Genomic DNA, 15,512 nt, shown 5'->3' on the forward strand with positions numbered 1-15,512 from the left:
TGACTAGTCTGATTACTCTCATTAATTACTATTTTTGTTGAAGTCTTACAGGGATGACTGAATATAATTTTCTACTCCCCAACAGGAAATGAAAACAATTACAATTCATATTGGATGATTCTTTTTTCTTCTTTTCTCCTCAGAACAAATTTCAAGGCATGGTATTCGATTTTGTGACTCAGCAAGTATTTGACATCAGCATCATGATTCTTATATGTCTTAACATGGTTACCATGATGGTTGAAACTGATGACCAAAGTGATGAAATGGAAAATATTTTATACTGGATAAACTTAGTATTCATTGTACTTTTCACCGGAGAATGTGTACTGAAATTAATTTCACTTCGTCATTACTATTTTACCATAGGCTGGAACATCTTTGATTTTGTAGTTGTCATACTCTCAATAGTCGGTAAGTATTGCTTATTGTACTAACAAAAAATATAAATATATTATTATATATTTATATTTATATTTATATTTATATTTATATTTATATTTATTTTTATTTTTATTTTTATTTTATATATATATAAAAATATAAAATGAACATTTACTCAAGGGGCTTTGTGGTTGGGTTTGCCACTGTAAAGTTTACAAATTAGTAATGCATCTTTCATTTTATCTAATATTTATTTGATCTGACAATAAAAACTATTATTACCACTGAACAACAGAACATATATTGTGCCTGCGAATTTTACATGTTATAAGAGAAATTATGCAGTGTAATCTACAGAATATATTTAATATGTAACCAGCAACTTTAGAATTAGTCTTATATGTAGATTTTTATTATAATACGGAAATTAAGTAGTAAAACCTTCCTTTTCTCTTGTTCTGTTTTAGGCATGTTTCTAGCTGAGATGATTGAGAAGTATTTTGTGTCCCCCACCCTGTTCCGAGTCATTCGACTTGCCAGAATCGGTCGCATCCTGCGTCTCATTAAGGGCGCGAAGGGCATCCGCACTCTGCTCTTTGCTTTGATGATGTCTCTTCCCGCTTTGTTCAACATTGGCCTCCTGCTCTTCCTGGTCATGTTTATCTATGCCATCTTTGGAATGTCCAACTTTGCCTATGTCAAGAGGGAAGCTGGTATAGATGACATGTTCAATTTTGAAACCTTTGGCAACAGCATGATCTGTCTCTTCCAAATTACCACATCTGCTGGCTGGGATGGTTTGTTAGCCCCTATTCTCAACAGTGGGGAGCCAGACTGCGACCCTCATAAAGCTCATCCGGGCAGCTCTGTGAAAGGAGACTGTGGCAACCCTTCTGTTGGGATCTTCTTCTTTGTCAGCTACATTATCATATCGTTCCTGGTGGTGGTGAACATGTACATTGCTGTGATTTTGGAGAACTTCGGTGTTGCTACTGAAGAAAGTGCTGAGCCCTTGAGCGAGGATGACTTTGAGATGTTCTATGAGGTTTGGGAGAAGTTCGATCCAGATGCAACACAGTTCATRGARTWYRRKAAAYTRTCWGATTTTGCAGCWKCYCTWGAKCCTCCTCTKCWYMTASCMAARCCAAACAAAGTCCAGCTTATTGCAATGGATCTGCCCATGGTAAGTGGGGACAGAATTCACTGCCTTGACATCTTGTTTGCTTTCACAAAGCGTGTTTTGGGGGAAAGTGGAGAGATGGATGCCCTCAGAATACAGATGGAAGATCGGTTTATGGCATCAAATCCTTCTAAAGCCTCCTATGAACCAATTACAACCACATTAAAACGAAAACAGGAAGAAGTCTCTGCTGTCATTATTCAACGTGCTTATAGACGTCACCTTTTAAAGCGAACAGTAAAACAAGCTTCCTTTATCTATAACAAAAATAAAACTGAAGGAGGGGCTGGTCTCGGTATCAAAGATGAAATTCTTATTGACAAGTTAAATGAAAACTCATTTACGGAGAAAACAGATATAACTGCGTCAACGGCAGTTTGTCCACCGTCTTATGATCGTGTAACAAGACCAGTCACAGAAAAGCATGAAAAGGAAGGTAAAGATGTTCAGAAATAAAAGTAAAATGCAAGCAAAATCATCTATGTGCAAAATAGTTAATAGTCTGTAAGAGTTTGTGTCAACAGAACTCCCGTTGGAGGTCTATGCCAAACGGACAGTTTTTACAAATGTACTGTATATTTAAGGTCAGTGCCTATAAAAGACAGTGACCCCTCGTCAGTAACTGTGACTGCAATATGGGGGAAACAACCTTGACAGGAGGTTACTGTTCTCACTACCAGCTGACACTGCTGAAGAGGAGAGAAAAAATGGCTATTCAGACTGTAGGGACTAGTTAAGGAGTACAAACCAGTAATTTGTGTGTTTAGTGTAAAACAATACACTGTATTGTATACAAGTAACTGTATCCACTTTGCATTTCAACTGCCATATACGTCATATTTTTACAAGATATGTGTTGGTGGATTCATCCTTTTTTTTAATTCATATATTGTTTGTTATATGTGACTTTTTGTAAATGGGGCTTTTGCTGCAGAAGGCGTAAGTACTGCTTTACAGGTATAAGGACCAGACGTTCTGTTATATGACTCTCTAATATACCGAAAGAAATGATTTGCATGAAGGCATGCTGCACTTATAGATCATGCATGAAAAACAATTAAGTCACGAAGAACAACAGGTTTTTTAGTGTCTGTGGAGAGGAAAAAGAAATTTTGAGGTGCTCAATTAATGCATTCACCTGGTATTACATCCGAACAAGTCTTGGTATGTCTGTAAAGTCCCCTATAATTCTTAAGAGTAAAAATTGATTTTTTTTTTATACACACCATTACAATTCAGAAAGAGCAAATTTCTTCGTAGGCCTAGAGTCCCAGGTTTTGTCAAGTCTTTCTGCATACAAATAGTAAATGAATCTGCCCCAAACCACAGAATTGATTGAATAGAGCCCTTTACAAAGCTGTTCTCTTTATCCTGCAGTATTGTTTAGCCATCTTCAGCTCTCAGTAAGGTTGATGTTGCATATGTTAATGAAAAGTCCTCTGTTATGTAAATAGTAATTTTTAACCTGTGGTGCATGTTTGAGCAAACAAAGAATGACCTGAGCACATTTATTGCATCAAATATGTACCACAATAAGTGTAGTGTGCAAGCTTTCGACAGGTAAAACTATGTATTCTCTACCATTATAGATAGTTTGGATGCTATCAGTGCATGTTTATACTGCCTATGCTGCTGTTCCTTTGACTGTCCAGGAGTCTTAAATATGGGAAGCCATACATCAGAGCTAAACAAAATAAACTATTCTACAAGATCTCACTCCTGCATACCATTAAGCAATATTTTGCGGCTATTTAGGAGCTTATTGGTTTTACATTTTTGAATTTTAAGTGAAATGCCTATAGTGTGTATCCAAACTGTACAGATATGTTAAAAACTGCTAAACTTGTTGAAAATAATATTAGAATTTTATAAGCAAATATAAATACTGTAAAAATCATTTTACTTTATTTTTCAGCATTATGTACATAAAATAAGAACTGGATTTTATCTTCAGGTTGATGTCATACCATTTTGGTTACTTTCTGACCACAGCACTTTTTCATAGAACTCCAGAGACATGAGATATCTAAGAGAATGGATAGCTGTAGGTTCTTGCTTTTTGCTGTATTTGCACCCATTTCAAAACTTTCTGCAAAGCAAGTTCATAAGTTACCTCCAAGAAGCTAAGGTTTGGTTTGTTTGTTTTTCAGTCAGGAAATGGTGAAAAGTTTTAATTGAATGTCTAAGTAGTGCCTGCACCATAAATTTTCAGATACAATTCTTCTTTCTCAGAATTCTTTTTTTTTTCTTATGTGATTTATTTATTTCTAAATTTATTTTAGTTTCATACTGCATTGGAACAGTTCTAAATGTGATCTTAGGTCCACAGTATTTTTTCACACAGAGAAAGTAGCAAAATTGTATAATCAAACACATCAGGACATCTTAAGTTTCTTACACAGAAAAATTAAATATAGATTACTTTTACTAAAATTATTGACTAATACTGTATTAGTGAATTGCATGCAGGAAAATGCTACTATTGCTCTAACTGATGCTAAACAACATTACTAATGCGCCAAAATAATAAAGAATACATTTTTTATTGTATGTTCCTGTTGTTTTTATTACCTGACATTTAAAAGGCATAGATACTGAAAATGAAAATCTTTACAAAAAGTTGTCCTAAAGGTAAGTCCTATTTCTGTACTGATGAGAAAGGCAAAACACAGATGAGAAATACTATTTCATAAAAGGAAACGGCAATATATAGAGATAAAATTACTATTTTTTAGTTCCTAAAGAAAAAAAACATGTTTGGTTTGGTTAGGCTTTGTTTTGGCTTAATACTTAGTATCTTTTGCATTTTTTTCCATTTATTGCTTTGTAAGGCCCTGCTTCTGCAGCCTTAACTGTCTTTCTGTAACATGCTGTAAAGGTGTGCTGTGGAACAGATATATTACTTGCAAATGGACAAAAACATGCTCTGGCTATAGATCAGCATTAAGGTGCAGAGATAGATAGAGAGGAAAGATACCTGCATATCACAGTGCCGGTGCTAAAGGACTAACTATGACAAATAAAGGTGTAAATAAATTTTGCAGTGTATTTCACCTCCTGGCTGAATAGAAGAGAGACAGAAAAAATGTATTTCTTAAGCCATTGCTGATTCATTCCCTAGGAAAACCACAGGTGCAAGAATATCATTGTCCAGTAATAACTCCAGTAATTTCCTGGAGTGTCCTGGAAAGAAAGGTTGGAAGCATGGCACTGAAAAACAGCCACACTGTAAAGATCTCAGGAATAATTTATGCCTGAAGGTAAGAGGGACTTGGTAGTTAAGAGTTCCTAATGTTCAGCCACTACCAGGAAGTGAGCTGAAAGCATTCAAATTAACTATATAAGTTTTATTGTTACTGTTCTTCCATAATACTAATGTGCTTAAGTTAACAAACACTGATTTACAGATAGTGCACCCACATCTTATGATGTAGCCTTGTGGCACCCAGGAGACTACTGGATTATGCTGATTTTTCTTCCAGTAGGCAAATCCTTGTGATTGTCCTGTTAATCACCAACTGGGAATTTCTAATTTGGTGCATGTTGAACACTGAACATGATGATCCTGTATGTTTCAACAGCACTGCATTGAAGGACTTCCTGCAGCAACTCCATGTGATGGAGTATCCTAGGAGGTTATCCATCCTAGGAGGCTCACTCCATTTATTTGAATGTGAAGAACTGAACAGCCTTCTGTTCACAAGGAGAAATGAGGCCAGGATAGTGCCGCATGCACAATACTCCCCACATTGGATCATGAGAACCACTTTATTTTTGCTATTGAACAGGATATAGAACATCTCATATTCAAGTGCATTTCTGGAAAGGTGAATCAACATTGGGGTGAGTAACCATTTACTTTTCTTCTCATCAATTTTTTAGAACCTTTTCAGTAAGCATCACTATCCTAGAAGTTGTTTTGTGGATGCTAATATTGATAAATATTGATAAACACAGCTGGAAAGGAAGACTGTCGTTTACTCCTTATTGATTGCCTAAGTGAGTTTCTGAAAAAAATAGTTTTATATGCTTAAAGTTAAAATGTTATAAGGTATGTAAATTGTCCACAATCTGGTATAAATATTGGACTACTTCAAAAATCTAGTAGTAAGGTGAATAATATTATTTAGTATTTTATCTACAGATTTTAAACCTTCCTTTGCTCAAAATTACCTTTCAAGATAAGGTATTTAAGATAAGGTACTAGTGAACTGAATCACTGAGTTGCTAATTGCAGGTCACTCAAAAATAGTAAGTTTCTCACACCTATCCAAGGTTTTCAATATTACAGAACCTGAAATGTTATGTGCAGGATGTGAAACATGGCTTGCCTCTTTGTATTAAGCAGTAATTTTTACAGTTTTGCAAAGATGAGATGATTTGTGAGGAAAAAAAAAATGTCCTCTGTAAACTGTGGTTTCCTGATGTTTTAGCATGAGACACTCAAACTAGTTTACTGGTGTACAGAATAGCTGGAAAAGCAGCTGCAGTCCTAGGTGACAATTTGGGCATGAACCTCATGGCCAGCGGGCATGTCTTTGTCATCAATCAAATGTTTTTGTCATCAAATGCAAAGGGAAATATAAAGCTTAAAAAAAAAAAATGCGTGAAAAGAAGTATCAAGCTGGCACCGCAGGCCCAAGCGGCTAGCAAAGCACTTCCAGCACTTCCAGCCATTTCATATCCTTCCCAGGAGCGGTTCCCTCGCCCTGCCGTTAGCTGGCAGCCGTTAGGGGGCAGCCTGTTAACCATTACCGCTAGCCCCCCGCCCCTAGTGGAGCTAGCCTCACCCCGCCGCCAGGGCGCTCTGCACCCCAACCTCCTCCTCCAACCTTCCCTCCTCCTCTGCCCATCCAATGGTAACACCCATCGCGGAAGAGGAGCAAATGGGAGCTTGCTCTGGTCTTACAGTCCCGCCTTCGCCTCCTAGAGCAGCCAATGGCACCAGCAGATCAGCTCTGCCCTCTCGCTGTGTTTTTTCCTGCATCTTTCCCGCCCTCTTTCCCTCCAAGCCAATGGCGACGCACGCTCTTGCCAGCCAGCCAATGGCAGCGAGCTCCCGCCCCGCTGTCCCTAGCTTTTCCTCTGGCCCCGCCCTGGCGGCGCTGGGTAGCGACGTGCTGAGGTGATGGACGCCGCGGGGTACCAGGTGGGGCCGGAGGCCGGGGCGCGATTCTCCGCGAATCCGCGGTAGCAAAGAGCCATCTTATACGTGCCGCCTCCCCCGCAGGCTCTACTGAACTACTACTGCCGCGAGGGCTACTTCCATGGCGTCCGTGTTGCGGCTGAGGAGGCGCTGGGGCGGCTGGGCAGCGACCCGGTGCTGCTTTTCTATCGGGCCTACGGCACCCTCAGGGCAGGTGAGTTGGTGCTGGAGCCGGGGGAGGGCGGTGCTGCCCGCTCGGAGCCGCTGCTTTCCTCCAGCGCTTCGTTCGGTGGCTGTTTGGTCCCCTCTGGTCTCTGGGAAAACGGTCTTGAAAAGTGGTGCGTGGAATGAGCTTCACGTGTGTGAAAGAGCCAGCCTGCCGCGCTAAGGCAAGCTTCTGGCCTCTGGGGTCAGGGGCAGTTTAGGAGTGCTCTGCCCAAATGCCCACTGCTTAGTATCGCAAACATAAATTTGCTGGTTGTTCCATCTAATATTTTCTTTTTTCAGTACAGCTGTACATAATTTTGTTTTGCCTGTCTACTTCTGGGGAGCTGACAAATAACTTCTGTTTGGGAGAAACCCCTCATGCATTAACATCTTTTGAGAATTTTAATGTTGGGAGATCACAGAATACTAACGAGGAACCCTGAGCTTTTGTCAATATGATTTTTTTTTTTCCTCAGAACTAAACTGGTAAGGTAGATATACCGTAGCATCTGGTTGGGATTATATGCTACAAAAAGCCTTCTTAAAATTGTTTATGTGGTAGTGCTTGCACCAAGGTAAATGCCTTTGTATAGACTATGAAAAGCTGCTATGTTGTACCACTTCCAAGAGTACTTGTCTATATTTTTGCCACTTTTACCACCAAAGAGTACTTCTCTATAGTGTACCACTTCAAATGTACTTCTCCATAATTTAGAAATTTCTGGTCTAAATAACCCTGTCCCCTAACAAGTACTGGAAAACAAAGCAGATATAAATAAACAAAAAATATTTCTAGACTCCCCTGCCAGATGTATTTTGTTGGGACTGAAATAAGATATGTATAAGATGTATAACAGTTGGGACTGAAATAAGATAAAGTGTAGTAAATAGGGTTTTAGGGGTATCAGTAAGATGTGTGTAGCTTTTGAGGGGAAGGCCACAAGGTGGTTGAAAGGATGCCAAAGGTAGTGAGATACTGCATCTGTTCTCAAACTTACCAAACTTGTTCTAATATTTTTATAATTGTATAAAACTTTCTCAAAAGTTTTCTTTCCTCTTCTGATCTTCAAAAGATCCTCATGATATAAGAAATAATTCTGGCCATGTGAAGAAACAGGAGTGCAAATGCCCCGTGTAAATCAAGTAATAAACATGACTTTCATCTTTAAGACAGCTGACAGAATAATCATGCAATTCTCTGTATTGAGATGATTTTTTTTCTTTCTTGCATTTGAACAACTTGCACAAACCCGGCAATGAATCTGTGTTTCAGAAATTCTATAGGAAAAAGCTATCAAAGACAAAAAATAAAAAATTAAGGGGAAGAAAAAGTGAGGTTTTAGTGCTGACTTTTTCTGTTCCTGAAAGAGAAAAAGCTTATTCTGGTCCTGTTTTCATTAGGTGACATCCAAGACAGTATTCGGCAACTGGAGTCTATTAAAAATAAACAGGAAGTGTCACTCTGTACGATGATGGCTCTAATTTATGCCCATAAAAAGAGTCCTAATCCAGGTATGATCAAAAAGGTGATACTGTTTAAAACTTTACATGCCTATAAAAGAGTTTTGTAAGTTATGGTCTGCGTGTTATATGTTAATTCAACTTTTTCAAAAGAATACAGTTCAGTTTTGTGCTTAATGTAGGGTCTAGTAGCATAATTGAGTGAAATATCTCAAGAATATTAAGTCTTATAATGTTAAGTCTTATCTACCACCATGAAAAATTTTCCATGGAGAATGCTTGAATCAAGATATTTCTGGTTGTTTACTGTTGACTAATGCCAGCTCTTTTGAGCAGAAGTAAGCAGTCACAAAAGCGATTTCTATCTTTTAAGTTTCCTTGACTTTACATATGCATAAAAGAATTTGGTAGACTGTTACCCCTTTTTCCAATGTAAAAACTGAAATATCTTCCTGAATCTGAAAAATATATGCAGAGAACAAAGGTGAACTGAGTTGTCATTAATTTGTTGCCATGATGTCATCTTGACTCTGCAAAATAACTATTATTTCAAAGCAGTATGATGTGAAACTTCACTGAGTTGTTAGTCACTCTTAGCATCACTCTTATTTGAAGCTGTGGGGACCGCTACTAAAATAGTAGTAAAACTACTGTTCAGTTAAGTACTCCTCTGAAAGTCACAGTAGGAAGATTGACACTGTAATTTACTGGTTAATTTAAAAGTAAAAATGAACTGGGAATGAACATGGATAAGAGAAGTACTTGGCAGCAAGTCCCACATGACAATGGAAGGATGTCAACAGATAATTAACGTGGTGAGACTAGCTGCCCAATAACAATGAGGATGTGAGAAAATGAGCTTTAGATCACAAGTTTTCAAAGTATTTTAGATTGCATTCATCTTGTATTAAGCATATTAAGAGTCACTTTACAGCAGCTGCGTACTTAGTAGACATAGATATAAATATGAAATTTACTGTTGGGTTCCCCTTTACCTGGCAGGAATCTAAACTAGGAGGTTTGCAAAAGTTTTCACATAAGTGGCTACATTAATGGAACCTCTTTTCTGCTTTTTATGTTTGTACTCAGTATTTTCATCCAGGAGGGAATGCCCATGTGTTTATATAGTGCCAATAGACAATTTAGAAAGTCATGTTTGCTTCGGAAGCAGTTGATTTGTTTGCCACTCTTCTGTAATATTTTGACATGGTATCACAACAGACCTAAACAAAACCTTTTCAGATCGAGATGCTATTCTGGAGTTGGATTCAAAAATGAAGGAGCAACGTAAAACAGCAGGACAACAAGCTCTATACTACGCAGGTTTATTTCTGTGGCATCTTGGTCGTGAGGACAAAGCCCGTGAATACGTTGATAGAATGATCAAAGTTTCTAATGGTAGTAAAGAGGTATCTCCTTCCTCCCCACCCCTGCAAAGATGATCCTTCGAAGCTAAGCTTTCTGATCCAATGCTGTGTGGAGGCCAATCAAGCTGTTTTGTATTTTCAGTATTTTTTTTCTTTTTAACCAATTGCATCAATTTTGCTATTTAAACCTTATTGTCTTGCTGATTCCTAGCAAAAAACCAAAGAGTGACTTTCCTCTTCCTTCACTCTTAGAGAAAGAGGCTTGTGTTTTAAATAGAGTAAGTTTTACAGAAGGCATGCACGTATGTGTATCTATATATATGTACTTTTTAGCATTAAAATGTGTATATATAACAATTTTTTTAATCAGATGCTTTACTGTGCACTTGTTGCATAAAAATAAAATATTTTCTATTCTTTGAAATGCTTTAGTATGTGAATTTCCTACCGTTTCTGTTACATAAAAAAAATGTGATTGTTAGCAAAATAGGGCTCTAGTGCTAGCTTGGAGTTTAAATGTTTGGTGCATTTCTTTTATTTAAATTTTAGAAAATGACTAGGGATATTTTCTATTACAAATTTTTGCTTGCTATCGATTACGATTTGGTAAATAATCCAACATGTCAAAGTAGACTTAATTAAATTAAACCTACAAGCAGATATCTGGGATTTTAGTTTGTTGTAGACTGGCTGTAATTTCAAGTATGTCTTATATAATTTAAATGAATGTTTTCATTTATTCTTTCTTTAAGACTTATTTCATTATTAGATTATTTGGATTTTGTTCCCATGAAATATCTTAATATTTCTTTGCTTACCTAGTTAATAAAAAATTACAGTTTATGTTTTGCTTAAAGGGCTTAATTCTAAAAGCATGGCTTGATGTGACCAGTGGGAAAGAAACTCATATTAAAAAAGCTGTGAAGTACTTTGATGAAGCACTGCAGGAAGGGAATGATGTTTTTGCTCTGCTTGGTAAAGTAAGTATTTTACTATTTTAATACTTCTTTAATTACGTTGAACATCTAAGCCCTAATTTTATTTTTGATAACAGTGACCTCCTGGGTGTAGGTTTTCTGGGTTCTGTATAGTTCAAAGCATGAAAAATTGTTTAACCTTCACTGTTTATGTTCAATATCCTAGAATTTTGACATTTTTAATAGATAGCTATTAGAAAGCTAGTAAGGCAGTAACGCCCTTCAGTTACTACTTTCAGCTTCATTCGTCTTTTTCTTACATGTAACTGACCAGTAACTTTTAAATACTGCATTGCAGCTACTCATGTTGTGCAGATCCTTGCTGACCGCTGGGTTGTACGTGACTTGTTTTGCTTTTTGATTGTTATTAAATCTTATTGGAAAAAAATATAGATATTTACCTACAAACATATATATTAAATGTTATATATTTTTTCTCATCAGCTTTTCCAGATCTTTTTATGAAAACATCTTGAATCTTTTTACTTCTGTGACAGTATAGACTTTTGAAGACTTCTCTTCCTTTCTTTAGGCACAGTATTTTGAGGTCCGTCAGAATTATTCAGGAGCTCTGGAGACTGTGAATCAGATAATTGCAAACTTTCCAAACTTCCTTCCTGCTTTGGTAAAGAAAATGAAGCTACAACTAGCCTTGCAAGACTGGGAACAGACAGTTGAAACAGCACATAGGTTGAGTATGAAGTAATATGTTATGCTTGTGTGCCTATGTTTTGCTGTGCTTAGATATTAAGAATACTCTTAAAATAAGTATCTGGGTTTTCATTTATGTTGAAATAACCAAGAAAATATTTGTGTCATCTAGCATGTGATTCTTGGAAAATTGATACAGATCATCATCTATCTATCTATATATTTATATACACTGTCTGAATTTTTAAAGTTAATTTTAATAGAACTACTCTTGCAATTCATGAGATTACTACATCAATATGTGGATTTTTAAAATTTTTTTTGGGGGGGAGGAGGAAGTGGATGCAACGGAGGGCCTTTTCAGAGACAGAAATGAAGTGAATAAGCTGTACTCTCAGCAGAGAATTATGCTGCAAAGTGACTTTAGTATTTTGGAGGTTTTTTGTTTTGTTTTTGGTTAGAATATTAGCAGAAAAAAATTAAAGATGACTTTAATAGGAATAGATTTTGTGAAAAGCTTTACTCCTGGTAAATTTTCTGCTAGCTTTATGTGTGGTAATATTGTGCTTTCAAAACAAGGTCTACTTAGTGCCTAAAGCTAATATGAACAACCTAGTTGAATGTTCAGAAGATGCTTAAAACAAAGAAGGATCCTGGAATACATATTTAAATAGTATGCCTTGTTTTCCATGCAGCAAGCAATTTGTATTGTCCAAAAGAATAATTTGATTTTTAACAACTGTTGAAAATGTGTCTAAACATAGCAGTCTGAACCTAACTTTGGCAGCTAGTTTGATGTATGTATGGTTTTATTTATTTCTATGGTTTCCACCTCTCCCCGAAGAATGACCTGTCCTTGCACAAGAATCAAAACTCTGAAAAGCCTGCCATGTCTCTGAAATGAGTTTCTTGATAATGATTGCTACAGCTGTTAGGCATCTCGTCAGGAAAATCTTTCAGTTCATTTCTCAGAGTTCTTCAAAATAGGGTGTCTTTTTTTTCTTTTTATGTACTATTTGCACATTAATAGTGCGTGTGAGAGATCTGTCTATGGATCACATCCTATAAAACAAGTTCAGTGATTTGGAAGTTTTTCCCCTTTATAATTATGGCCAGGGCTGATCAAAAGGAGTTTGCATCCTAGAGGTTCTTAAACTACAAATTTTTATACTAGAAAATATAAATACAGAACCATCTGGATTAAAATTCTAAAAGGATTTTGATGCATATAAAATAATATCAATATTGAAGAGATGTTCAAATTCTGTATTTTTTTAGATTATTGCAGAAAGATGCACTCAATTTAGAAGCCATAAGAATGGAGGCTTTGCATTATCTGTGTAGGGAAGGAAATATCTCGGAGGTGAGTCCATTAACAGACTCTGGTGAGCATAACTAGATCCCACTTTGATGATCATCTTTGTGTCCTCTCCATGTGCTATGCTACATATTTACAGGAAGAGGAGGTATGTTTCCTTCTCCTGAGGTGTATTTCCATATTCTGCCCTACACAGCTGCTCTGTGTGTGTGTTGGTATTTTTTTATTTATTTTTTGGGGGGTAGAGGGTGATATTTGCTGCCCGAATATCTCTTACTTTCTGCATCATTTCTCCAGTTATTGCAAATATGCTATTCTTAAATATTTTATTAATATGTGGAAATGGATGAGACTTTTTAGAAATAGATTTTTGAAGGCCATGTTCCTGCATAATAGTACAATCCTGGAGTCCTGTTTTATCTACCCTTTTTTTTTCAAGGAATATTTTTATAAGTCTGGGATTTCTCTTTAGTGTTTCATTCCCTAGATCCCTCTTTGCATAGAATGGAAATGCATTCCGCCTTCGGGAATTCCTCCTTCGGGAAATGCTAATACAATAAATTTAGACATAGTTTTAGCAATAAATGAAAAAGTGGTTTTGGTATTTCATAATTGTGTGGTTTTGTTTATTTCTTTATTCCAATTATTCCAATTTTTGTTAAGGCTTCATCAAGATTGGGAGATCTGATTAATGCTTTGGATCGTTTGGAGCCATATAATCCACAACTCTGCTGTAAAATGGCATTAGCTTTCAGCAGAACGGTATGTTTTTTTTCTTATGCAAGATATCCGTGCAACCTAGTTTTGATTTATTTCCTGATAGATGCTAAGTATCTACCGAAATAATGCTTTGCAGAAAGCTGAAAAAGGCTAGCTTAACATAGCCTTTGATAGCTGAAGATTTAAGTTTCAAGTTATGTAAACTGAAATACTTGAGCCATCTCATTTCAGGAAATATTTTTAATGCTTTTTAAATGAGAAAGAGATTTCCAGTGAGAACACCCTCAAAAGTCCAGTGACCATACTCTTATCACTTTTCTGGCGTTTGGTAAGGTTAATCACACAGCCTTGAACTGAAGTATGAATTTAATTTTTGTTTATTGTAAAGTTTTATTTGTTTGTGTTTTAAGAAAGTGTTCAAAGCAGCTATGAACTCAATTTTCTTTGCTGTATGATCTTGTATATTTATATTTCAATCCAGCACACTTATTGTCATGATTCCATAAAAATCATTGCAGATTAATTTTATGGCATGTTATCTCAATTGCTGCAGCAATACTCAATGGACAAACTTGAACAATCTCTCCAGGATTTATTTTGAAGTGCCTTGTTTTTCAGTTGCTCTTTTTCTTAAAAAAAAAAAAAAAAAAAAAAAAACAGTTTAGGATATTAGATTATTAAATTTTAGTGTGGCCGCAACCAACTCATCCTTCAACATACGCAAACCTTAGTTGAAAGAGCATTTGGTTTGGCATCTGACAATGCAGAATTTGCTACTGAACTTGGCTACCAGATGATTTTACAAGGGAAAGTCAAAGAAGCTTTAAAATGGTACAAGACTGCTATGGCGCTGGATGAAACAAGTGTTTCTGCACTGACTGGTAAGGCTTTATGCACTTTTTTTTTTTGGTGATACAGCATGACTTTTTGATCCAGTTTTCCTACTACTGCTCCTAAGAAAAGCTAGCACTAATAGATAAAGTGGCTTGGACAGTCCTTTCTGTCTTTGTGTTATGTTGTCTTTTATATAGCAGTAGTGTCTGCTCTTTGTTTAGGTCTTTCAGTCCTCCTTTTCAAGAGAAACTTTTTTCCTTTCAATTAGAAATCTTAAAGTAATGTTAATGATCAGCCATTTAGATGTATAGGCCTGTAAGTCATGGATGCATTTTTATTGTGATAACATTTATTACATTTTAATTCATTAAAAAGTGTTAATCTTAATGTCTTAAGTAGGCATTATCATTCTATTGTGTTTTAGTACAGTGCCTCAGTGGCCCCAAACTGAGGTAACCCCTCTAAAGGGATAACTTCAAGGTCAGTTGGTAGAACACGGTATTATCTTCCATGTCCATGGCTAATGCAAAGGTACATGTTTATGTATATATAATTAAAGAAACACAATTAAAAAAATCTGACACTAACTGTAACTTAGGAGTTTTGAAGTATGTGAAAATGTTTCTGAAAAAAAGTCCACTTTTGATACAAAGAAATTAGAGAACAAACATGGCACACTTGCATCACGGCATTTTCTCTGCATTTTTCTCTGAATGTGCCATTGCCTTCTACTTCGTGTGTGCACTGTCTCTTATGTATTTGTTTGCTTCTTGTACGTGTTCTGAGTTTGGAAGCCAAGCTTTACATTGCTTGATCCGTATGGATTGCAGATCTACAAAATTACCAATTTGAGGAATGAGATCTCTGTGTGCATCTACATCATAGCATTGATTATATAATAATGTATTGGTTATATATTGTCATCCAGCTATGTACATTACATTATAAATCTTTATTTAAAGGCTGAACAGTGTACAAAAAGCTGATTATAGAAAGTTACTTCTGGAAAACAAACCGTGTTCAACTATGAAGATAAATCTGAAATAAAATGTTTTAATATGTTACAGGAATTATTCGCTGTCAGCTAACACAGGGGCAGTTAGACGATGCAGAGCAGCAGCTGGAATTTCTTAGTGAAATTCAACAGTCCATTGGGAAATCTGGGGTAGGAGATGTCTTCCTTCCTACTTAGGTTAGGATTTGCAAGTCTGATACCAGCTAGTTTGCTCCATATTTCTGTCATTTAAGCAGAGCATTCTTAATGCAG

The 15,512-nt window shown here is 36.3% G+C and overlaps 2 protein-coding genes across 5 annotated transcripts in view; both read left to right on the forward strand.

Annotated features, from left to right (window-relative positions):
• The window catches only part of SCN1A (sodium voltage-gated channel alpha subunit 1), a 53,836-nt gene extending 49,923 nt beyond the window's left edge, over positions 1-3,913 (forward strand). For all 4 annotated transcript variants that reach the window (XM_026049458.1, XM_026049607.1, XM_026049383.1 and 1 more), the window contains exons 25-26: positions 144-414; positions 852-3,913. In XM_026049458.1, coding sequence (XP_025905243.1) covers positions 144-414; positions 852-2,020 — 1,440 coding nt within the window. In that variant the 3' untranslated portion in view covers positions 2,021-3,913. The remainder of the gene's footprint in view (positions 1-143; positions 415-851) is intronic.
• Positions 3,914-6,688: 2,775 nt separating this feature from the next.
• The window catches only part of TTC21B (tetratricopeptide repeat domain 21B), a 30,016-nt gene continuing 21,192 nt past the window's right edge, over positions 6,689-15,512 (forward strand). Inside the window, exons 1-10 of the mRNA XM_026049774.1 lie at positions 6,689-6,713; positions 6,795-6,924; positions 8,319-8,429; positions 9,621-9,787; positions 10,603-10,725; positions 11,255-11,412; positions 12,652-12,736; positions 13,355-13,453; positions 14,100-14,292; positions 15,313-15,410. Coding sequence (XP_025905559.1) covers positions 6,693-6,713; positions 6,795-6,924; positions 8,319-8,429; positions 9,621-9,787; positions 10,603-10,725; positions 11,255-11,412; positions 12,652-12,736; positions 13,355-13,453; positions 14,100-14,292; positions 15,313-15,410 — 1,185 coding nt within the window. The 5' untranslated portion in view covers positions 6,689-6,692. The remainder of the gene's footprint in view (positions 6,714-6,794; positions 6,925-8,318; positions 8,430-9,620; positions 9,788-10,602; positions 10,726-11,254; positions 11,413-12,651; positions 12,737-13,354; positions 13,454-14,099; positions 14,293-15,312; positions 15,411-15,512) is intronic.

This window comes from Nothoprocta perdicaria, unplaced genomic scaffold, assembly GCF_003342845.1.
Source record: "Nothoprocta perdicaria isolate Ctin4 unplaced genomic scaffold, notPer1 scaffold_0, whole genome shotgun sequence".
Lineage (NCBI taxonomy): Eukaryota > Metazoa > Chordata > Aves > Tinamiformes > Tinamidae > Nothoprocta > Nothoprocta perdicaria.